The 26,504-nt window shown below is 44.0% G+C and overlaps 1 protein-coding gene across 1 annotated transcript in view; it reads right to left on the reverse strand.

Moving 5' to 3' along the window:
- ATL3 (atlastin GTPase 3) overlaps window positions 1–26,504 on the reverse strand; it is a 96,479-nt gene that overhangs the window by 45,232 nt on the left and 24,743 nt on the right. The window contains exons 2-4 of the mRNA XM_040409483.1: window positions 24,595–24,803; window positions 8,615–8,758; window positions 6,283–6,387 (exon numbers count right to left, since the gene is read on the reverse strand). Of these exons, the coding sequence (XP_040265417.1) occupies window positions 6,283–6,387; window positions 8,615–8,758; window positions 24,595–24,801 (456 nt within the window). The 5' untranslated portion in view covers window positions 24,802–24,803. The remainder of the gene's footprint in view (window positions 1–6,282; window positions 6,388–8,614; window positions 8,759–24,594; window positions 24,804–26,504) is intronic.

Genomic DNA, 26,504 nt, shown 5'->3' on the forward strand with positions numbered 1-26,504 from the left:
TAAATATCCCACACACTTGACCACACTGAGAACTGCTCAGAAAGCTAATATACAGATCACTGATTTATTCACAGGCCCAATATCGGATAAGATAAGATAAGATAAGATAAGATGCCTTTATTGTCACTGTACAATACAATGTAATACAATGTACAATACAATGAAATGTTGTTTGGAGCAATCCTAGATGCCATGGACAGAGGAACAAGAACTGACATTTAAACTAAAGCATTACACTAGAAAATTATACAGACACCAGTAACATGTGTGTAAGCAGAGGTCGCGCAACATTTTTTCTGGAAGAGTAAAAAATACCATTTTTGAGGAGTATTTTCCGCCGATGAGGAGTACGAAAGTTACAGTAATTCAAATAGTTAATACGAAGGCCTACATAACATTAAGGGGTTGCTATTTATGCAGGGAAACCATTACTAGTATCTAGAACTGTCTTCCATGCATAAATGGCAAATTTAGACAATTTTACATTTAGCGGAGGTCCCTGTTGCTCTGAGGGGGGTCGGCACCACTGAGGTCACTTGCTCTGAGGGGGGTCGGCACCACTGAGGTCACTTGCTCTGAGGGGGGTCGGCACCACTGAGGTCACTTGCTCTGAGGGGGTCGGCACCACTGAGGTCACTGTTGCAGTGAGGGGGGTCGGCACCACTGAGGTCACTGTTGCTCTGAGGGGGTCGGCACCACTGAGGTCACTGTTGCTCTGAGGGGGTCGGCACCACTGAGGTCACTGTTGCTCTGAGGGGGTCGGCACCACTGAGGTCACTGTTGCTCTGAGGGGGTCGGCACCACTGAGGTCACTGTTGCTCTGAGGGGGTCGGCACCACTGAGGTCACTGTTGCTCTGAGGGGTCGGCACCGCTGAGGTCACTGTTGCAGTGATTTTATGAGGTTTAAAGGGTTTTTCCTAAGATGGATATTTATCACCTGTCGTTAAAAAGGACCCCTCACCTCTCCTGATTTGTCTGTTTTGGTAACTACTTGCACCCCCACATGTAATAACAATCCTGGAGGATCTATTCTTATGACTTTATGTTGCACCATTCCTCTGTTATTCCTGTTATTAGTTATGAATGACTTGCTGGTAGTTTGCAGTGAAAGTCCAGATGGGGGTGTCACCGCACAGCCTGATATTATTGAAATCAGTGCTGTCAACTGGTAACATCCAGCTGGACCTTTATTGCAGACTACTAGCAATTAGTTCATAAGTTCTAGTAGGAATAATAGAGTAATGGTACAATATAGAGTCACAAGAATTGACTCCCCAGAATTGTTATTGCATGGGAAATGCAAGTCGTTACTAAAACAGACATGTCCCCTTCAAGTACATGATCGCTGGGGGTCCCACCTTGGTTACCACGTTCTAGTGTTCTCTGGGTCAAGTATGGACAGGTAAATAGTGTTGATCTTGGGACAATCCCTTTAATTTTTGCTGCTGTTTCTGTGCTGCTAGTCACTGGGGTTTGCCATCCATCACATGGCCATTGCTGCCCACCAAAGTTACGTTCTTGTAGATGAGCTCTCAGGTGGGTATGTCGGTGCCACCGGGGCTGTTTGTAGACTCTGAAGAGACCTGAGGCACTGGCGGAGCAGGACACAGGCACAATGGATGGTGGTGCATGCTGGTGCCAAGGGCACAAGCGAAAGACCCGGGCACATACCTTGCAGGGCCACAGTCACATGTTGTGGATCTGGATGATGACATCACGCAGTGATAACCACTGATCTAGGGAGCAGCAACCTTTGGCACTCCAGCGCTGCTGTGAAACTACAACTCCCAGCATGCACACTTGCTCAGCTGTTCTTGTAACTCCCAAAGAAGTGAAAGGAGGATACTGGGAGTTGTAGTTTCAGCACAGCTGGAGTGCCGGAGGTTGCTTATCCCTGATCTAGAGGCTGTCATTTTGTGTTATGCTTGATCTTGCTATAAAGGGGAGTTTGTCTTCCATGACCCATTGCCCTATCTCATTCCACAAAAAAGCCACCACCGCTGTGGTTATTGGATTATACAGTTTTACAGTGAAGTACTTCATGTGCTTGGCAGAGGGACTATGTCCTGGAGGCTGTAAATGGCCACATGCGGCACCGCATTACAGAAGAAATCCTTATAAGCGTCTGATGGAACATGCTGCAATGAATCCTTGATGGATTCATAAGAAAGCTGACAGGCGACAGAGGTCTACGGGTGACAGGTCTGTCGTTATGGAGGTCTCCTGTTGGCGTGTCCAGCGCTGGGACCCCCGCTGACTTCTATAAGCAGGAGTCTGAAGCGCTCAGCCACTTTTCCTCACTGCTGACTGCGGTAGTGAAGACGGTCCCCTAGATCTTCTATTGAGGCCGTCTTCACTACCGCACTCAGCAGGGAGGAGCGCTCGGCTGAGCGCTTCAGACTCATCACTATAGGGTAAAAACAAGGCGCTCAGACCACCACTTACCCCGCCAGTAAGGATCGCGCGCCTCCTTCCTCCCTCTTCAGAGCGGTGTGTCCTAAGCTCCGGCAGCCCGCTCAAACTGACCAATAACAAAGCTCCTTACTGTAAGGAGCCTTGTTATTGGTTGTCTCAGGCAGCAGCAGCTGCCTGCGCCGTTCACAGCATTCACTACACTTATGAATGGCAGGGAAAAGTCTAAGGTGTATCGGTACGCCTTAGACTTTTTCCAGGGAGTAAAATGGCCTGAACAGGCGTCAATGACGCTTGTACAGGCGTTATTGCGACCTCTGTGTGTAAGCATAGTAAAAACATGCATCCCTGTGTGGTGATGCTATAGCCTAGTGGTATAGTGATCTACACTGAATGTAGACATTCCTGGTTCAAGTCCCATAAAAAATACATGTTTTCTTTCTAAAAAATTTTTCATTAAAACTATATTAAAAGGCTATACTATAATAGATAATCATATAATAATAATAAAAAGGCCTTACTTTAAAACCTATTACTGGATTATTCACAGACACAATATAGGATTATAATATTAATAGTAATATTCATTAGCTTTCTAAAAAAACAAACAAAATAAAAAAAACATTATTCTCAATTTGATACAGTGTAAGAAATATCAGAAGAAAAAAAGACTTGTCTCTGGTCTCTCCTGAGAGTCAAACCTGGGATCACTACATCCAAAACCAATAGCTTAACTTCTAAGCTATAGCATCACCACACAAGGATATAAGGTTTTTCTATGCTTATAAGCTAACACATATTACTGGTGTCTATAATAATAAATTGTGCTTGTGAATAAAGCAGTGATATGATTATCTGTCTGAGCAGATCTCAGTGTGATGAAGCTTTAGTACAGAGTGTGTATAATACACATATATAAGTAGATATGTAGAAGCCAGGACACCGCTCTGTCCTCAGCATGTCTAGCCCTGTCAGTCAATGGAAGGGGGTGCTCAGAATATTCAGCCCCGCCTCCGAGTGCTCGAAATTCTCATTTGCATATGAATAAAACCGCAGATTGCTCTGCAGCTATTTATCATACAGGCAAAAGAAAGGTATAGTTTTAATAAGCAGGATGAGCCCTATCAGGCAGTATGTCTGGTTTAATAGGGTTGACCCTGGTGACAGAGCCTCTTTAAGTTGCGGCCTTGTGCTAAAATAATAAAATGTCGTTTTTTCCCCATCATTCCCACTCAATACCCCAAAATGATAAAGTGAAAACCGAATGTTAGAAATCTTTCCTAAATCATTATAAAAAGGAAAAACAAAAATTTTGCACGGATATAAGCATTCAGACCCTTCACATTTCTCTTGATCATCTTTGAGATGTTTCTACACTATGATTGAAGTCCACCTGTGGTATATTTAGTTGACTGGACCTGATTTGGAAAGACACAGCCCTGTCTATATAAGGTCTCACAGTTGACAATGCATATCAGAGCAAAAACCAAGCCATGAGGAGGAAAGAACTGCCTGTAGAGCCCAGAGACAGGATTGTGGGGATGCACAGATCTGGAAAAAGGTACAAAAATATTCTGCTGTACTGAAAGTTCCCAAGAGCACAGTGGCCTCCGTAATTCTTAAATGAAAGAGGACTGGAACAACTAGGACTCTTTGTAGAGCTGGCTGCCCCACCAAACTAAGTACTTGGGGGGGAATAGGGCTTTGGTAAGAGAGTTGACCAAGAACTCAATGGTCACTCAGGCTAAGCTCTAAAGATCCTGTGTGCAGACCGGAGAAACTTCCAGAGGGTCAACCATCACTGCAGAACTCCACCAATCTGGGCTTTATGGCAAAGTGACCAGAAAGAAGCCTATGCTCAGTAAAAGACACATAAAAAGTTTGCACACAAAAAAAGCACCAAGCAAACAAGATTTTCAGGTCTGATAAAACCAAGATGGAAGTTTTTGGCTTCAATTAAACGCTTAAAGGGATTCTGTCACCTCGTTTTCAGTTATAGAGCTGCGGACATGCACGGCTAGATCGCCGCTAGCATGTCCGCAATATACCGGTCCTATAGGGCTGTGTGCTTTTATTTTGTTTAAAAAATTATTTTAGAGATATGTAAATGAGCCTTGTAAGGTGCCCAAGGGGCTATACGAACCTTCCTGGTGCCCAGCCACGCACCCCTGTGAAGGAGCCCAGCACCGCCTATGTCCTCCGAATCTCCTTCTTTCGTCACAGTTAGATTGCCGTAATCACGCGATGCGCGACCTCGAGCATGCGCAGTTCCTTCCCTGAGGCTGATGCTAGCACACGGAAGGAACACTATACCGGCACTGTGCATGCGCGAGCTCACGCATCGCGAGATTACGGCAATCTAACTGTGACGAAAAAAGGAGATTCGGAGGACATAGGCGGTGCTGGGCTCCTTCACAGGGGTGCGTGGCTGGGCACCAGGAAGGTTCGTACAGCCCCTTGGGCACCTTACAAGGCTCTAAAATAATTTTTTTAACAAAATAAAAGCACACAGCCCTATAGGACCGGTATATTGCGGACATGCTAGCGACGATCTAGCCACGCATGTCCGCAGCTCTATAACCGACAGAATCCCTTTAAATCTTGACATGGCAGTTAGCAATTCATTCATAACTTCTAGTAGAAATAATAACGGAATGACACAACAGAGACATAAGAATAGATTCCTCAGAATTATTACATGGGGACTGGCATGTCAGGAGTGGTGACAGGTCCTCTTTAATGTCTGGAAAAAACCAAGCACTGCTCAGCACCTGCCCAATACCATCCCTACAGTGAAGCATGGTGGTGGCAGGATCATGCTGTGACAGTGTTTTTAAGCGGCTAGGGCAAGAAGACTGGTCAGGATTGAGGGAAAGAGGAATGGAAAAAAGTACAGAGATATTTTTAATGATAATCTGATCTGTGCTATGGACCTCAGACCGGGCCGGATGTTCACCTTCCAACAAAACAATGACCCTAAGCACATGGCCAAGACAACATAGGAATGGTTTAGGGACAACTCTGTGAATGTCCTTGAGTAGCCGAGCCAGAGCCCTGACTTCAACCCCATTTAACATCTCTGGAGAGACCTGGAAATGGCGGTCCACCGACCATCCCCATCCACCCTGACAGAGCGTGAGTATCTGCAGAGAAGAATGACAGGAAATCCCCAAATCCAGATGTGGAAACCTTGTAGCTGAGACTGGAGACTGTATTTGTTGCCAGAAGTGCTTCAAATAAGTACAGAGTAAAGGGTCAGAATACTTATGTCAATACAAGATTTTAGTTTTTTCTTTTTAATAAATTAACAAAGATATCTAACATTCTGTTTTGATTTTCTTATTATGGGGTAGTGACTGCAGAATGACGGGGAAAACTTGGCATTTTATTTTAGCGCAAGTCCTCAATATAACAAAATATGAACAAAGTGAAAGGGTCTGAAGACTTTCTGAATGCACTAGAGCTATTGTCCTCACAGAGAATGTTCAAGACTGGATACAACAGTAGCAGCTGTACTTAGAAGGGCCTTTTTGGGGCTTTAGGTTATGGATGTGACAAATTACAGCAAACATATATCCTGAAAATGGTGAAGATTGGGAACACAAAGTAAATTAGAATATTTTTTCTCTATGCTGAATAATGATTCAAAAAAAAACTAATATGGCTACAGAGGTATTAAATGTTAGCATCTCAGGCTTTATCTTTGAACAAGAAGCAGAGCATGTGAATGATCGTACAAAATAAAACTTTAAAAAAGGATATAAAACTAAAGTGATGACCAGAGAAGCATGTAACTAAAGAAACAAAAACAGGAATATCACATCGAAACCCACTCAAATACAAAAATAAAAACAGCAGGATCCACTGACCTGGATGGAACTTGTCATGGTACTTAGAGCAAAAATGGTAGCGCAGTCTTTTACTGTGGACTGACTGTCAAATGCACCTTGTGTGTCCATCAGCACCACCGCAACCTGACCAACAAAGAAAATAAAAGATGGTAAAGGGGCACATCCATCAAAGAAGGGGATTTAACTCAATATTTATAGAAAGTGTTTCTTTTTTAATTTTTGGCTATTTTTGCTTGTCCTTCTGCAGCAGTAATCACAGAGATAAATGTTCTCAATGAGAGAGCAAAGCAACCTCAGATTCTGACTGCTGCACAGGGAAGGGTTTATCTGCAAGGTAATCTGGCTTGTCGCAGTGGTGACATACTATTAGATTACCATGCTCAAATTCAGCGAGTAGTGATGAGCAAACTTCATGCTCTGAAGTTTGAGTTCAGCTTTCGGGTTTTCTGGCAATTCCGTTATGGATTCCATTATGTTATGTTCAGTGATAACAGAATCTATAACGGAATTGCCAGAAAACCAGAAGGCCAAACATGAAGCTCGCTCATCACCATCAGTGAGCTCTTTAGAACGGCATGATCTTTCACAAATGTTTGTAAAGGCAGACTGCATGGCTGGGGGGCTGGATTTTATACAACTGTGGCAATGAGACTGACTGAAGCACCACAAATGTCTATAGGTGGGCTTGCTGGTATCTGTAAGGCTCCTTTCACACGGGCGAGTATTCAGCGCGGATGCGATGCGCGAGTTGAACGCATTGCACCCGCACTGAACACCGACCCATTCATTTCTATAGGGCTGTTCACATGAGCGGTGATTTTCACGCATCACTTGTGCGTTGCGTGAAAAATCGCAGCATGTTCTATATTCTGCATTTTTCACGCAACGCAGGCCCCATAGAAGTGAATGGGGTTGCGTGAAAATCGCAAGCATCAGCAAGCAAGTGCGGATGCGGTGCGATTTTCACGCACGGTTGCTAGGAGATGATCGGAATGGAGACCCGATCATTATTATTTTCCCTTATAACATGGTTATAAGGGAAAATAATGGCATTCTGAATACAGAATGGATAGTAAAATAGCGCTGGAGGGGTTAAAAAAAACAAATTTAATTTAACTCACCTTAATCCACTTGATCGCACAGCCCGGCATCTCTTCTGTCTCCTTTACTGAACAGGACCTGTGGTGAGCATTCATTACAGGTCAAGGATCTGTGGTGACGTCACTCCGGTCATCACATGGTCTTTTACCATGGTTATGGATCATGTGATGACCGGAGTGACGTCACCACAGGTCCTTGACCTGTAATGAATGCTCACCACAGGTCCTGTTCAGTAAAGGAGACAGAAGGAGATGCCGGGCATCGCGATCAAGTGTACTAAGGTGAGTTAAATTTTTTTTTTTAACCCCTCGAGCGCTATTTTACTATGCATTCTGTATTCAGAATGCTATTATTTTCCCTTATAACTATGTTATAAGGGGAAATAATACAATCTACAGAACACCTAACCCAAGCCCGAACTTCTGTGAAGAAGTTCGGGTTTGGGTACCAAACATGCGCGATTTTTCTCACGCGAGTACAAAACGCATTACAATGTTTTGCACTCGCGTGGAAAAATCGCGGGTGTTCCCGTAACGCACCCGCACATTTCCGTCTGAAAGAGGCCTAACTCCCACAGACTGTAATAGGAAGGCCACACACACATCCACCTAACTCCCCTTGCTTCTCTGTACCTTTGTGGCAGCCATCATGCCCTGGAAGAAGCTGTTCCTAATTAAACTGAAGCGTAGTTGGACCATATGAAGAACCTTTAACACTGAATGTTTTAAATTGATATATGCTTCTTTACTGTGGATGTTTGGGAATATAATAAATCACCTTTTTGTGGAGATCCCAACTGCTGGAGTTTTGTGTCCCACATTTTCTCTAATGTAGGGATCGTAGATGAATACAGGACTCTAAAAGGAAGAATTGAATCCTATGGCAGCCAGGAGCTGAGCGGATATCATGTTCCTTTGGAAGGTCTCCTATGAGAATCCATTGCTCTGAACAAAAATGTGTGCGTCCCACTCACAAAGCTGCGTATGTCGCACATGTATTGGAAAGGTGGTCTAACTTTCTTTTGGCAGAGCTCGGATTAGAAACTGTGACTCTATTTTATTTCTTTTTATCCAGCTTAGACTGCACAATGCAAGGTATGGACCTCCACGTTTTCCCTAAAAATGGAAGTCTTAAGGGTAGAACTCCGACTTATCAGATATTTATAGAATAATAAAGGTCTGTTACCATACATGCATTCCAGCAACATATGAGTAGTGTTACTTAAGACAATTAAATGAGTGTATCTCACCTCCTTACCATCCGGTTTATTCATGGTGAACACCTCACTCCAGATTTGGATACCAGTGGTGTCTGGTTCAGAGCCCCCTTTCCAAGAGAATCCAGTAAGAGGATCATCTTCCTTCCCCAGCCAGTTCTGTACATCACCATTTTTCTGCAGACAACAAAGACCAAAGAGTTTCTTTATAGTCACCACATGCGGAATGTCCCAAATCATGCAGGATGAGTTAGCAAATCGTATTGTAAGAAATTAGACGCTGAGGTACAACATTATTATAGGCATGGATATCTAATAAATATGGATGCTGGAGTGACGGGCACTGTATTATATGCTTTACTTTAAATAAACTGCATTATTTGGGTATAACTCACTTATGTATGGCGTATAAAGGTAACATGGTGCCACCTCTGAGGGAACCAATAAATGGTGCTAAGGCCCCTTTCAGACGAGCGAGTTCCATGCATTGGACTTGCAGAGCGAGTATGCGGCAGCTCCCGTCCTGACCTCCCAGCACTGACGGGGGTCGCATAGCATTATATTGATTAATGATACCATGTAACCCTTAGAGGTCTGGAACGTATTTGATAACACTGACATAATGCTTTTAGTGTTATCTAATACATTCCAGAACTGTATAGATTACATAGCATCATAAATCAATATAATACTATATGACCCCAGGCAGTGCTGGGAGGTCAGGACAGGAGCTGCCGCATACTCATGATGCAAGTTCGGAGTGTGAAACTTGCTATTCTGTAAGGGGCCTAACCATTTCACTGCACAAGATGCATGTAAAACATCTTGACTTTAAATGCTTAAATGGGTTGTCTGCTTTTTTTTATATTAATGACCTATCATCAAGATAAATCATCGATATCAGATTAGCAGGAATTCGTCACCCAGTACCACCGCTGATCAGCTGTTTGATGAGAAGGCTGTGTTCGCGCAAGTACTGCCTTCCAGTTGACATCACACTGGCGAGCAAGCGCAATTACAGCTAAGCCATCCCATTTACAGCTCATTCTTATACACTTCAATTGTTGTGGAAGTGTTGTGGCTGCAGCTCATCTACACAACCTGGAAGTTTTGGTTGGAAGCAATGGAGTAGGACTGCAGTAAACGATTATTTTAGAAATAGAGTATTCTATTGATTATTTTTTACAATTAATATAGTAATCTAATAAGAAAAAATTTTAGAAACTTAGACCCCAACACCCTTTGTTTACCCCTGTGCGATCAGCCCAAGTGCATCAGTTCACCCAGTGCCATCAGCTCTACTATCCCCCAGTGCCATCAGCTTCACTATCCCCCAGTGCCATCAGCTTCACTATCCCCCAGTGCCATCAGCTTCACTATCCCCCAGTGCCATCAGCTTCACTATCCCCCAGTGCCATCAGCTTCACTATCCCCCAGTGCCACCAGCCTGCCCCCCCAGCTTGCCCCCCCAGTGCCACCATCTCCCCCTCCTAGCCATGTCCCCAGCAACAGTACTTACCTTTCCTGTAGGGGCGCCGCTCCACAGATCCTCCATCTTCTTCTCGGTGCGCTGGACTTTCGTCCTGACGTCACACAGCTTCGGTTCATAGTGGGCGCTTACGTGCACTATGACCTGGCGATGTGTCAGGAAGAAAGTGCAGCACGGTGCGGGCCGGCGAGTGACCACGGAGCTGTAAGTAATAGCAAGCGCTTCACTCCCGCTCCATGGTCACATGACACAAACGAATCCTCGATGCAAAAAATCGAGCACAGAGGGCGCATGGAGATTGAAGTGAAGACTCAGTAAAAGGTGACAGGTGCACTAACCTCTTAATTGTATGCATACTAATGCCAGAACACTGACTAATAAAACTGGGGAACTGGAATTAGTGATGTGTGAGAAGGACTATGACATAGTGGGAATAACTGAGACATGGCTGGATGATAGCTATGACTGGGCGGTTAATGTACAGGGTTACAGTCTGTTTAGAAAGGATCGTCAAAACCGGAGAGGGGGAGGGGTCTGCCTTTATGTAAAGTCCTATCTAAAGCCCACAGTCCGAGAAGATATAAGTGAGGGACATGAACATGTGGAATCACTGTGGGTAGAAATACATGGAGGCAAAAACAATAATAAAATACTAATAGGAGTTTATTATAAACCACCTAATATACCAGAGTCCACAGAAAATCTACTACTAAACGAGATAGACAAGGCGGCAAATCATAATGAGGTGGTTATTATGGGGGACTTCAACTACCCAGATATAGACTGGGAAACTGAAACTTGTAGATCTCATAAAGGAAACTCTTGGCAATAACCAAAGACAATTACCTTTCCCAACTGGTTCAGGACCCGACTAGAGGGACGGCCATACTGGACTTAGTATTAACCAATAGGCCTGACAGAACAACAGACGTGCAGGTTGGGGGACACAAGTGAAATAGTGACCATAAAGTAATAACCTTCAAATCGTCATTCAAAAGAGTGTTTCTTCAGGGAGGAACAAAAATACCAAACTTCAAAAAAGCTAAATTTAGCCAACTAAGAGAGACCATAGGCCTAACTAACTGGGACAAAATCATAAAAAAAAAAAATACAGCCACAAAATGGGATATTTTTAAAAGCATCCTAAAATCTAATTGTGAGAGGTACATACCGTATGGGAATAAAAGGTTAAGGAACAAGAAAAAAACAATGTGGATAAATAGAACTGTAAAGATAGCAATAAATGACAAAAAGGAAGCATTTAAATCACTAAAAACAAGAGGGTAGCATGGAAGCACTGAGAAACTATAAAGGAAAAAAAAAAGAATATGTAAAAAACAAACAAAAGCAGCCAAACTAAAGAACGAGAGATTAATTGCCAAAGAGCAAAACTAACCCTAAAATGTTCTTTAATTATATAAATGGTAAAAAGTATAAATCTGAAGATGTCGTCCCTCTACAGAGTAATGAGGGGAGAGTTGCAGAGAGAGATGAGGAGATGGCAAAGCTATTAAATATTTTTTTCTCCACTGTATTCACTGAGGAAAATAAACTGTCAGATGATATGCAGAATGTAAAAGTAAATTCGCCATTAAAAGTGCCTTGTCTGACCCAGGAAGAAGTACAGCGGCATTATAAAAAGGTTAATATAGACAAATTGCCAGGACCAGATGGCATACACCCCTGTATCCTAAGAGAATTAAGTAATGTCATAGCCAAACCCTTATTTCTGATATTTAAGGGCTCTATACTGACAGCGAGCGTTTCACAGGATTGGCGCACACCCTCTGTGCTCCATTGGCGCATAGCAAATGTGGTGCCAATATTTTAAAAAAAGTCCAAAAACAGAGCCTGGAAACTATAGGCCGGTAAGTTTAACCCCTTCAACCCCGGGCCTGATTTCACCTTCCTGTCCAGGCCATTTTTTTGCAAATCTGACATGTGTCACTTTATGTGGTAATAGCTTTGGAACACTTACTTATCTAAGCCATTCTGAGATTGTTTTCTCGTGACACATTGTACTTCATGATAGTCATAAATTTGAGTCAATATATTTCACCTTTATTTGTGAAAAAATCCCATATTTACCCAAAATTTTGAAAAATTCCCAAATTTTCAAGTTTCAATTTCTCTACTTTTATAATAGATAGTGATACATCATATAATAGTTATTACTTTACATTTTCCATATGTCTACTTCATGTTTGGATCATTTTGAAAATGACATTTTATTTTTTGGGGACGTTAGAAGGCTTAGAAGTTCGAAAACAAATCTTGAAATTTTTCGGAAAATTTCTAAAACCCACTTTTTAAAAAGGACCAGTTAAGATCTGAAGTCACTTTGTGAGGCTTATATAATAGAAACCACCCAAAAATGACCCCATTTTAGAAACTACACCCGTCAAGGTATACAAAACTGATTTTACAAACTTTGTTAACCCTTTAGGTGTTCCACAAGAGTTAGTGGAAAATGGGAGATGAAATTTCAGCATTTCACTTTTTCCAGTAGCAAAGCAAGTTAACAGCCAAACAAAACTCAATATTTATTACACTGATTCTGCGGTTTACAGAAACACCCCACATGTGATGGTAAACTGCTGTACGGGCACACGGCAGGGCACAGTAGGAAAGGAACGCCATATGGTTTTTGAAAGGCAGATTTAGCTGAACTGGTTTTTAGATGCCATGTCCCATTTGAAGCCCCCGTGATGCACCTCTACAGTCGAAACTGGCCACATTTTGGAAACTACGGGATAAGGTGCCAGTTTTATTGGTACTATTTTGGGGTACATATGAATTTTAATTGCGCTATATTACGTTTTTTGTGAGGCAAGGTAACCAAATAATGGATGTTTTGGCACCATTTTTATTTTTAACAACATTAATCTAACAGGTTAGATCATGAGCTATTTTTATAGAGCAGGTTGTTACAGACGCAATGATATCAAATATGTCTAATTTCTATGATTTTTGTTTCAGTTTTACATAATAAAGCATTTTTGAAAGCAAAAATTAGGGTTTTGTATCTCCATTTTCTGAACGCCCTATTTTTATATTTTTCTGCCAATCCTCTTGTTCATGGGCTCGTTTTTTGCAGGAAGAGCTGACTTTATGGGGCAAGGTGACCTGAAAATCGGTTGTTTTGGAGCAGTTTTTATTTATTTATTTTTACAGTGTTTACCTGAGGGATTAGGTCATGTGACTTTTTTTTTATAGAGCATATCGTTACAGACGTGGCAATACCTAATGTCTAGTTTTTCTTATTAATAAAAGTTTTACACAATAATAGCATTTTTGAAACCAAAATAATGATATTTTAGTGTATCCATAGTCAGAGCCATAGCTTTTTTATTTTTTGACCAATTGTTTTAGGTAAGGACTCATTTTTTGCGGGATGAGGTGACGGTTTGATTGGTACTATTTTGGGGGATATATGCCTTTTAGATCGCTTGGTGTTGCAATTTTTGTGATGTAAGGTGACAAAAATAGCTTCTTTTTTTTTACACAGTTTTTATTTTATTTTCCTTACGGTGTTCACCTGAGGGGATAGGTCATGTGATATTTTACAGAGCTAGTTGTTACAGACCTAATATGTATATATATTTATGTATTTCACTTTAGCACAATAATAGCAGTTTTGAAACAAAAAAAAATGATGTTTTAGTGTCTCCATGTTCTGAGAGCTATAGTTTTTTAATTTTTAGGGCGATTGTCTTAGGTAGGAGCTAATTTTTTGCGCTATGAGGTAACGGTTTTATTGATACCATTCTGTGGGACATACGCCTTTTTGACCGCTTGGTGTTGCACTTTTTGTGATGTAAGGTGACAAAAATGGCCGTTTTTTTTATTTTTTTATGGTGTTTATCGGACAGGGTGGATCATGTGATATATTTATAGAGCCGGTTATTATGGATGCGGCGATACCTAATATGTGTGGGGGGGTTTTTCTTCAGTTTTTTTATTATAAAATATGGGGAAAGGGGCGTTTTTCTTTTTTTACTTTATTAATTTTATTACTTTATTAATTTGATTAAAAACACAATTTTTTTACTTTTTTTTCTTTACTTTATTTCTGATGTTCACTTTTGGGGGTCTGATCCCCTCTGCAATGCATTACAATACATCTGTATTGTAATGCATTGCCTGTTCGTGTACTACAGTGAGTAGTACACAAACAGGTTGCCTAGGAGACCCAGCCTGGGGCTGGATCTCCTCGGCACCCATAGAAGGCAGGTCCCGATGCCGTGCAAGGCATTGGGCAGCCTCTCCACGGCATCGGGTTGCCTTCTAACACATCGAGTCCCCGCCACAGCAGCGAGGGGACTCGATGCTCTCCCTCACCCGACACAAACCCCTTCTATGTCAGTCAGCACAGACCGCGGCATAGAAGGGGTTAATCCGCCGGCATCGGCTTTTGCAGCGATGCTGGCGGATACAGCAGGGGCCCGGCTAACAAGGGACTGCCGGGCCCCTGCAGTGACCATGCGCGCACTGCTCTGGTGCTCGCACGATCACCATGATGTACTATTACGTCAAATTGCGGGAACGCAGTGGCTTCCATGACGTAGTAGTATGTCATGTGTCGGGAAGGGGTTAACATCTGTTGTGGGTAAACTGTTTAAAGGTTTTCTAAGAGATGCTATCTTGGAGTACCTCAATAAAAATAAGCAAATAACGCCATATCAGCATGGCTTCGTGAGGGATCGGTCATGTCAAACTAATTTAATCAGTTTCTATGAGGAGGTAAGTTCTAGACTTGACAGCGGCGAATCAATGGATGTCGTATATCTGGACTTCTCCAAAGCATTTGACACAGTACCACATAAAAGGTTAGTATATAAAATAAGAATGCTTGGACTGGGAGAAAATGTCTGTAAGTGGGTAAGTAACTGGCTCAGTGATAGAAAACAGAGGGTGGTTATTAACAGTACACACTCAGATTGGGTCACTGTCACTAGTGGGGTATCTCAGGGGTCAGTATTGGGCCCTATTCACTTCAATATATTTATTAATGATCTTGTAGAAGGCTTGCACAGTAAAATATACATTTTGCAGATGACACTAAGGCTACTTTCACACTTGCGTTTGGTGCGGATCCGTCATGGATCTGCACAGACGGATCCGTTCAGATAATACAAACGTCTGCATCCGTTCAGAATGGATCAGTTTGTATTATCTGTAACATAGCCAAGACGGATCCGTCTTGAACACTATTGAAAGTCAATGGAGGACGGATCAGTTTTCTATTGTGCCAGATTGTGTCATAGAAAACGGATCCGTCCCCATTGACTTACCGTATATACTTGAGTATAAGCCGACCCGAATATAAGCCGAGGCCCCTAATTTTACCCCCCAAAAAATGGGAAAAATTATTGACTCGAGTATAAGACTAGGGTGGGAAATGCAGCTATAATGCAGAGTGTATGTGTATATAATGCACACACTCTACATGATATACACACACATCTGCAAGAGGGTGACTCAGATTGATGGGAGTCTGACTGACTCCCTGTATTTAATGCAGAGTGTGTGCATTATATACACACACACTCTGCATTAAATACAGGGAGCCATCCACAGATCTCCCCCCTAAACAGTGCCATCCACAGATCCTCCCTCCCCTAAACAGTGCCATCCACAGATCTCCCCCCTAAACAGTGCCATCCACAGATCTCCCCCCTAAACAGTGCCATCCACAGATCCCCCCTCCCCTAAACAGTGCCATGATGGCACTGTTTAGGGGAGGGGGGATCTGTGGATGGCACTGTTTAGGGGGGAGATCTGTGGATGGCACTGTTTAGGGGGGAGATCTGTGGATGGCACTGTTTAGGGGGGAGATCTGTGGATGGCACTGTTTAGGGGGGAGATCTGTGGATGGCACTGTTTAGGGGGGAGATCTGTGGATGGCACTGTTTAGGGGGGAGATCTGTGGATGGCACTGTTTAGGGGGGAGATCTGTGGATGGCACTGTTTAGGGGGGAGATCTGTGGATGGCACTGTTTAGGGGGGAGATCTGTGGATGGCACTGTTTAGGGGGGAGATCTGTGGATGGCACTGTTTAGGGGGGAGATCTGTGGATGGCACTGTTTAGGGGGGAGATCTGTGGATGGCACTGTTTAGGGGGGAGATCTGTGGATGGCACTGTTTAGGGGGGAGATCTGTGGATGGCACTGTTTAGGGGGGAGATCTGTGGATGGCACTGTTTAGGGGGGAGATCTGTGGATGGCACTGTTTAGGGGGGAGATCTGTGGATGGCACTGTTTAGGGGGGAGATCTGTGGATGGCACTGTTTAGGGGGGAGATCTGTGGATGGCACTGTTTAGGGGGGAGATCTGTGGATGGCACTGTTGAGGGGAGGGAGGATCTGTGGATGGCACTGTTTAGGGGGGAGATCTGTGGATGGCACTGTTTAGGGGAGGGGGAATCTGTGGATGGCACTGTTTAGGGGAGGGGGAATCTGTGGATGGAACTGTAGGGGGATCTGTGGATGGCACTGTTTAGGGGAGGGGGGGATCTGTGGATGGCACTGTAGGCGGATCTGTGGATGGCACTGCCATCCACAGATCCCCCTCCCCAACGCTCACAGCTGTATATTGATAAACTAATCAGTAACTACTTTAACTTTAATCATTGCTCATTGCTGAGCTCTTTACTACGATTATTTGGATGTCTTACTTTGTCTTAGCACCGGTAATAGCAGGCAGTGCGGGCGGGCGGCGCTCACTCACTGACGTCACGCGCCTGCTCCTCCCACTAGACGGCGCAGGCGCGTGACGTCAGTGAGTGAGCGCCGCCCCCCGCACTGCCTGCTATTACCGGAGCTAAGACAAAGTAAGATATCCAAATAATCCAAGTAAAGAGCTCAGCAATGAGCAATGATTAAAGTTAAAGTAATTACCGATTAGTTTATAAATATACTGCTGTGAGCGGCGTGGCCCTGTATATTCTAACCGCCAGGCAAGCGTCCCTGTCACCATGGGAACGCCTGGGGGTTAGAATATACCATCAGGTTTGAGTTTTTACGATCTCACTGAGCTCGTAAAACTCAGATCCGATGGTATATTCTAACCCCCAGGCAAGCGTCCCCGTCACCATGGGAACGCCTGGGGGTTAGGGCCAGCGCTGCCTGCAGCGCACAAGTATTGTAAACTACCCGGGCCAGGGCTTTACTCCTTATCTCCTGGGGGGGCCCCGTGAGCCCCCCTGACTTAGGGGCCCGGTCGCAATTGCGACCGCTGCGACTCCTATAGCTACTCCACTGTTGGTCTGTATTATGGCAATGTAAGTTGCCATAATACAGACCTAGACTCAAGTATAAGACAGGCTTTTTGAGCACAAAAATATGTGCCAAAAAACTCGTCTTATACTCTAGTATATACGGTATATTGTGTGCCAGGACGGATCTGTTTGGCTCAGTTTCGTCAGACGGACATCAAAACGCTGTAAGCAGCATTTTGGTGTCCGCCTCCAAAGCGGAATGGAGAAGTAACGGAGGCAAACTGATGCATTCTGAGCGGATCCTTTTCCATTCAGAATACATTAGGGCAAAACTGATCCGTTTTGGACCGCTTGTGAGAGCCCTGAACGGATCTAAGAAACGGAAAGCCAAAACACCAGTGTGAAATTAATTAACACGGAAGAGGACAGTATACTGCTACAGATGGTTCTGGATAGATTGGAGGCTTGGGCAGAGAAGTGGCAGATGAGGTTTAACACTGACAAATGTAAGGTTATGCACATGGGAAGGAATAATGCAAGTCACCCGTACATACTAAATGGTAAAACACTGGGTAACACTGACATGGAATTTTTATAAACAGCAAACTAAGCTGTAGAAACCAGTGTCAGGCAGCTGCTGCCAAGGCCAATAAGATAATGGGTTGCATCAAAAGGGAAATGCCCGTGATGAGAACATAGTCCTGCCACTTTACAAATCATTAGTCAGACCACACATGGAGTACTGTGTACAGTTCTGGGCTCCTGTGAGAGACTCACATTTTCATGTTTCCTGTGATGCGCTGTATTCATTGGGCCCTTTGGCTTATCCCGTACATCCCCCTGTTTCCCACCCCTTCCCTTTTCCATTCCTCCTTTTCCTTGCTACCCATGGCTTCGGTTGATCGTTGTGTCCTTAAGGACTTTGTCGGGTGCGTGAAGCACCCATACGTTATCATCATAAACAGTGAATCAATATCTTTCCTGGTTTTAGCCATCTCTATACATCTAATTTGTATGTTTATCATTATCATCTTACATTCGTCCTATGACCTGTTTAGCCACTCCCCTTTGTGGATCGACTACACCTCCCTGTCTTCCAGGTGTAATATCTCTTTAATCATCAATGGTGTCACACCATTGTGTCATATTTATAATAATAGGTTTCCTCATCATGGATGTCTGTCTTTAGGCAGCACCCTTAGTGGGGCTGGCCTGGCATGCGCTCCACCCTGGAACGCATGTCCATCATTGATGGCGTCTCTAACCGCGCCTCATACAGGTCGCAGCATTCATTTGGCTGCGCTGTAGCTTACAGCGATATGTCCTGACGTCACTTCCGGGATTTGGATACCGGAAGTGACTCGGGTGGCGTGCGTTCCATGGTGGAACGCACGTGCACTATAGGAACGCAGCGCGGCTGCCACCTGCGGTGATTAATCTAATCAGCACCTTTCCTGGGGAGGTGACACACTATATAAGGGGAGGGTCTTTAGAGGCTCAATGTTGGACCCTGGGAGAGGCTGCATCCAGCATGGGAGGTTAAGCGCCCTGGTAGCATCCACAGTGAGTAACCAAAGTCTCGATATGATCCTCTGTTGTGGGGGTTACTGTGTCTATGGGGCACTCATATCCATTTACTTACCTTTGGTACCTAGGGCACGCAGGATTTATGGCGTGTGTATCAACAGGTACGGCGTCATCTGACTCAGCACGCCCTTTAAGGTATGCTCACTTGGTCGATTTGGGCTATATTCTTTAAAAATGAATATATATATCCATTTTTCTCATTGACCATTCTTACGTTTCAGTCCATCATCCTCATAAAGTGTATTGGAATTGGTCATGCCACTTGGTCACACCCCTTCAGGAGGGCGAATCTAGGTCTATCAGAAAATGTTTATCAGAAAACGTGTTTATATCCACTGAGCACTGAGCCTAATATAGTGAGTGACCCTCTTTAATGAGGCTCCCTATTATGGTGACGGTCCCTCACTATTGTTTATCTGGGTGTTTGGCTATAGGCACCTGTTTACATTTATATACAATTGGATGTTTCTCTTTTGCCCACAGGCTCCCTTAGACTGCTGCTGTCCATCTGTGCCTCCCTACGCTTGTCCCAGTAAGATCATCTGGTCCAATCTTTTAATTATTGGCCGTCATTTGAAACCTTCATTTGACCGTCAGTTGACACCTTCTATGTCCCATGGTTGCATTGATGATGTCCAAACGTGGACTTCTTACCATCAGACATGTATTTATAAGTATTATCTAGAACAACTCATTCACCCCCTGATGATCCCACACAGTGGGGGAAACGCGTTGGGGTTTACACAGATGCGTCTGTGTGATTTTTTTCAGGTGTCGTTAATTTAGTGTCATGTAGTCTCTTGCACCGTGTACCTTTTGGACATTTTTTCCAATAGGGTTGTATATAGGGGTGCACCGAAATTCCGGCAGCCGAAAATATCGGCCGAAAATGCACCTAATCCACTTCGGCCGATATTGTTACATATCGGCCGAAAATATGGGGTGTGGGATTTGTCACCCACCATCTGCGGGCGGGCGCCGGGCAGGCGGTTTACTTTGTCACTGCATCTTTATTTTACCTTACAATCGTGAGGCTCCAGTAACTAACAACTCTGCAGGCAGAGCGGAGGCCGGCGTAACGTCACTTACTCACGTGACGCGCCTGCTCCGCCTCCTTCATTCATAAAGTGGGCGGAGCAGGTGCGTCACGTGAGTAAGTGACGTTACGCCGCCCTCCGCTCTGCCTGCAGAGTTGTTACTGGAGCGTCACGATTGTAAGGTAAAATAAAGATGCAGTGAGTGATGCTGTGAGCAGCAGGGCCGGGGCTGTTATGGGTAGGGGGATCGGTCTATGGCACTGCTATGGGGAGGGGGGATCTGTGCACTGTTATGGGGAAAGGGATCTGTGCACTGTTATGGGGAAAGGGATCTGTGCACTGTTATGCCCATAACAGTGCACATATCCCCTTTCCATAACAGCGCCACCCACAGATCCCCCTCTCCATAACAGCGCCACCCACAGATCCCCCTCTCCATAACAGCGCCACCCAGAGATCCCCCTCTCCATAACAGCGCCACCCACAGATCCCTCTCTCCATAACAGCGCCACCCACAGATCCCCCTCTCCATAACAGCGCCACCCACAGATCCCCCTCTCCATAACAGCGCCACCCACAGATCCCCCTCTCCATAACAGCGCCACCCACAGATCCCCCTCTCCATAACAGCGCCACCCACAGATGAATTTCATTCATGAAAAAGAATTATTAATAAAATCATTAAAAAAAAAAGTATTTTAAAAGTATTTGGGCAAAAAGGCAGTTTCGGTTTCGGTTTTCGGTCAAGGGCATCCTGAATTTTCGGTTTCGGACCAGAATTTTCATTTCGGTGCACCCCTAGTTGTATACATGGTGCATATTTTTGTATCCTTTTCTGTCCATACCTGACCTGTCCACCAATCATCCCCTATTTATCTGCCCTTCCCCATTAGGGATAACTAGGAGTTGCCAGTTAGGTTCGAGGACAGGGGGTCTCCACCTTCAGGATTCGCCCCTGGGCACAGGGCCTAGGCTTAGGACCATCATTAGGGTTATCCACTCCCCACTAGGCTTTATTGGTGGACACGCCCAGGTTTGGACATTTTAGGACCTATGTTTGTCTTGGTAATACTATTAAAGATTATTTATAATTTAGGGTTACACCTCAGCTGAACTTTCCATTTTTACATTTAACCCAATATATTTGATATATCCATTTGTACTGGATGTTTAGTTTCTCCTGTGAACAAGGCAGGCATAGCAGAGCTGGAGAGGGTTCAGAGGAGGGCAACTAAAGTACTAACTGGAATGGGTGGACTACAGTACCCAGAAAGATTATCAAAATTAGGGTTATTCACTTTAGAAAAAAGACGACTGAGGGGAGATCTAATAACTATGTACAGTTGTGCTCAAAATAATAGCAGTCAGACATCACTAACCTGATCAATCACTGTTTTTGGTAGAAATGATATTTCTACATGGCAAATAATTTACTAGCAGGTGTAGTAGAGTAATAGAAACCCAACAGACATGCATGCTGCTGATTCTCTGTAATTCAATCACTTATTGAAAGGGTTAGGCCCATCCTGGGCTGGAATACATGTTCACAGGTGCCAGAAGTTGGTTGACTCCATGCAACACAGATGTCCAGCAGTTCTCAGAAACAGCGGTTATACAACTAAATATTAGTGAAGTGATTCAAAGGAAAGCAAAATCTTCAAACAGTTTTCAGTTTATATAGTGAATGTTTGAGTTTGTAAAGAAGAATACAAACACTGCAATTTTTTTTGAACAGTCTAATATTCACTTTTCTTCACTTTTTTTAGAGGAACAACACAAATTTGATATTTTTTTCATGTTTTGATTTGGAATAGATTGTGTAGTGTTTCCAATGCATTTGTGTGTATGGAAATAAAAGCTATTAGAAGGATTTTGAGCTTTAGTCCCTTTTTTTTTTAAACACACACTGCTATTATTTTGAACATGACTGTATAAATATATCAGGGGTCAGTACAGAGATCTCTCCCATCATCTATTTATCCCCAGGACTGTGACTGTGACGAGGGGACATCCTCTGCGTCTGGAAGAAAGAAGGTTTGTACACAAACATAGAAGAGGATTCTTTACGGTAAGAGCAGTGAGACTATGGAACTCTCTGCCTGAGGAGGTAGTGATGGGGAGTACAATAAAGGAATTCAAGAGGGGCCTGGATGTATTTCTGGAGTGTAATAATATTATAGGCTATAGCTACAGAGAGGGGTCGTTGATCCAGGGAGTTATTCTGATGCCTGATTGGAGTCGGGAAGGAATTTTTTCCCCCTTAAGTGAGGAAAATTGGCTTCTACCTCACAGGGTTTTTTTTGCCTTCCTCTGAATGAACTTGCAGGATAACAGGCTGAACTGGATGGACAGATGTCTTTTTTCGGCCTTGTGTACTATGTTACTATGTTATTATGCTCTGAAGGAGACTAGACAAGGTTGAAACAATTAAACAACATTTTCAAGATCCTGCACCACCCCTTTAATGGGTAGGAGGCCACGCACCACAGCTTCCGGTCGGCTTCTATAGCAAGAATGAGCATGTCCATTTCCATTTTCCGCAATGGAGAATTCAAAATCAATTAGAGGCAGAGGAAGCATTTTTCCAGGTGGATTTCAGGTATCCGCGTCAGAAATTGCCTGGAATTTTTTTTTTTACATTTGAACAAATCCTAAGGCTACATTCACACGTCCGTGGTGTGTTGCGGACCCGCAACACACCAGCCCATCACCCCCATAGAAATGCCTATTCTTGTCCGCAAGCTGCGGACAAGAATCGGACATGCTCTATCTTTTTGCGGAGCTGCGGACCCAAAATCGGGGCCACGCTCCGCAATTGCGGCTGCAGACAGCGCACTGTGTGCTGTCCGCATCCATTCCGTACCCATTCCGCAAAATTGCGGAAAGGATGGGGACCCATTTTGCGGACGTGCGAATGGAGCCTTACTCTCCCTGCTGTTTAGCTAGTGAACCTAAGCGTTTATACAGGAACTTTTCTTCAGGCTATCACCCTCATAGCATATGTGCTTGCCAAATGTCACATCTAGGGTTTTGCTTTTCCTCCTACTAAATAGGGAAAAAGATGAGCAGTTGCCCCCAGCACCTAATCGAGACATCCGTCAACTCCGTAAATTATGTTTATCGGTAGCTAGACCACAGATATCTTTGATCTATTAAGTTCTGGTGACAAGAACTGTGCAGGTAGTAATAGGCAAAATTAAAATGTATCAACTTTATACCTCTTTCACTATTATGTTTAAGAGGATGTGTACATCTCAGCCTCTGCCTCGCCCTCATGAGCATTTACACAAGGTGCCATATTATTTACAGAACATATGGGTATGAATTATTACATCACCTTATATTTTACAGTTCAGGTTTTGAGTCAAAAGTGTGAACATTGTTCAAGTGTAAGGTTACTTTCATACCAGCAGTTTTGTTGGATCGGGCAGGGTCCAGCAAAAACGCTTCCGTTACTGATAATACAACCATCTGCATCCGTTATGAACGGATCCGGATGTATTATCTTTAAACATATCTTTAACATTGCCAATCCGTTTTCTATTGTGGCAGAGAAAACTGATCCGTCCCCATTGACTTGCATTGGGGGTAATGCTCTGCATCCCAGGACGGAAAGCAAAATACAACATGTTGCGGTCTGCTCTCCGGTCTGGGAGCGCAACTAAACGGAACGGAATGCATTTTGGAGCGTTCCGTTCTGTTCAGTTTTGTCCCCATTGACAATGAATGGGGACAAAACTGAAGTGTTTTTTTTTTTCCGGTATTGAGCCCCTATGATGGAACTCAATACCGGAAAACTTAAACGCTAGTGTGAAAGTACGCTTAAAGTGAGTCTCTCACCTAATCTGAGCGTTTCTAGACCGCTCAGATCAGGTTATAGACTCTTTGACCCTCATTACAATGGTACCTGGTCGAGATCATGAAAAATACACTTTTTAAACGAATGCTAATGAGCTTCTGCAAGCGCCCAGGGGCGGCGTTACTGCTGCAAGTGCCCAGGCCCCTCTGAGATATGCCCAGAAAAACACACCTCTTTCAGCCCTCTGGCCTGCCCTTCTTTTCTATTATTACCTCATCCTATGCCTCCCAGATCTCGCACGTGCACCGCTCCACAGTTAGCACCTGCGCACTGCTTTTCATATTGCACATGCGCTGGCCAACTACAGACAGCTGCGCTGAGACTTGCCGGCCTCTGGTGCCGCTCGTGACTTGCGCTGGCTGGAGGCGGTCTAAAACGCTCAGATTAGGTGACAGAATCCCTACAGTTTTATTCATCTCTATAGCTACACTGAAGTCTGTGCTGGCATTATTCATGCAGGAAGTAGAGAATAGTCGGGCAAGGTTACCTTTTTTTTCCCTACCAGGCTGAGATGTTTGAAATATATATATATATATATATATATATATATATATATATTTTTTTTTTTTTTTTCCTCTGAAAAACCTCTAACAATGAGAAAACCAACACTAAATGGGGCTGAGCTGCAGTACCGACAAAACTTCAGAAATAACCTTGGTTATGGTGTTCTAGCAAATGCCGTGGCCCCATACATTTAGCTTGCCCCAGATTGTGGAGGGGCTGAATACCAGAAATAAAAAATAATAATTTAGGGAAAGTACAGACTGCAATAATAACTTTCTGCTGTAAGATAAATGTATGTGTATGTGGAAATATACATCACCTGGCTGTACACATATCTCAGCATGAAGTCCAGAAGAAAAGATTTTCCTTTTCGGAATGCACCAGCCACGGAAACAACTACAACATCCAAATCCCGAATATGGTCCTGAAGTAGCACAGAGGCAAGAGCCTCTTCATCGAGCTGGAATGAGTGGTCTTCCTTTCGTACTATAACTACCTGGACAGGGCCAGGAGTTGAAGAGGCCATGTCTGCAGACGAAAAACAGCAAGGGGTGAATATCAGATTGAACGCATAAGACAAGCCTTTTATACAGATTTAAAGGGTACTTGTCACCATGAAACGCAGTGCAAACTGCAGGCCGCACGTTATAGTGCAGGAGGAGCTGAGCAGATTAAAAGGGGTATTCCGGTAAAGTAACTTAATTTTTTAAAAACTGCATTAAGGCTGCAAGCTGTGACCCAACCAGAACCCACACCTATACATATAATCAGAGCTTCAATTTACTTTGCAGCCCATTTTTCTAGCCTCTGTGTGAGCCTGCAACACACTATCATGGCGCCTGATCTTCCCTCACATAACTACAATCCCCACAATCCCTAGCTTTCCTGCTGTGAGTGATGATGTTACTGATTGGCTGCCTGATATACAGTCCGGTCACGCCCCCTCTACACTGAGCATGCTCGACCTAACAAAGGCTCAGAGCTACAGGTCGATGCCATGGTAATGTATGAGGAAACACAGTGGGTAGCAGAGGAAAACTACTTTTATAACTACTGAACGGTAAATATGTGAAATGTACATTATATTAGGTCATTATTGATGATCAATTAGTCTAAAACAGAAGTCATATTTATGGTAACCAGAATACCCCTTTAATATATAGTTTTATAGGAAAATATTTAACAGAACATTTTATTAAAGGGGTTGTCCTGATTCAGAGCTGAACCCAGACATATCCCCATTTTCACCCAGACATCCCCCCTGATATGAGCCACGGGCTCATTGCTAGGCGAAAGCCTCCACCTAGTTTTACCCATGGAGAGCGCAGTACTTCATCGGATCTCCCCCAAAAAAAAAAGCCTTTGCTCTGCGTGATTCAACATAGGGCAAAGGAGAACATTGGAGCACAAAATGCTCCAATGTTCATATCAGGTGGGCTGTCTGGATAAAAATGGGGATATGACAACACCTTTAATCTAAATTTCAGCTTCTTCTGAGCTCAGCAGTCAGATGGGCAGTCCTATCAGGGACTGACTGCGATCTCTGTATACACATACAGGAAACGCCATTAGTCACTGATAAGACGGCCCACATGACTGCTGAGCTCAGAAAGAGCAAAGATTTACGTGTAAAATGTACAAGTTTTGCTTAAAGGGGTTCTGCAGTTTATTTAAACTGATGATCTTTCCCCTGTATAGATCATCAGCATCTGATCGGCGGGGGTCCGACACCCGGGACCCCCGCCGATCAGCTGTTTGAGAAGGCAGCGGCGCTCCAGCAGCACTGCAGCCTTCTCAGTGTTTACCGCAGGCCCAGTGACGTCACGACTAGTATCACTGGCCTGGGCGAGGCTAAGCTCCATTCAAGTGAACAGAGCTTAGCCGCTCCCAGGCAAGTTGATACTAGTCGTGATGTCACTGGGCCTGCGGTAAACAGTGAGAAGGCCGCGGCGGCGCTGCCTTCTCAAACAGCTGATCGGCGGGGGTCCCAGGTGTCGGACCCCCGCCGATCAGATGCTGATGATGAATCCAGAGGACAAACTGCAGAACCCCTTTAAAGAGGCGTTCTGGTCCTTTTATACTGATGAATAGGATAGGCCATCAAAATCTGATCAATGGGGATCCGACACTATGCATGAATCAGCTGCTTTGGAGAAGCTTGCCGCTGGCAGATGAAGTGAATGGGAACAGTGCTGCACTAACCAGCCCAGTCCTCCACACGGTGGATGG

Source organism: Bufo bufo, chromosome 10, assembly GCF_905171765.1.
Source record: "Bufo bufo chromosome 10, aBufBuf1.1, whole genome shotgun sequence".
NCBI classification, from domain to species: domain Eukaryota; kingdom Metazoa; phylum Chordata; class Amphibia; order Anura; family Bufonidae; genus Bufo; species Bufo bufo.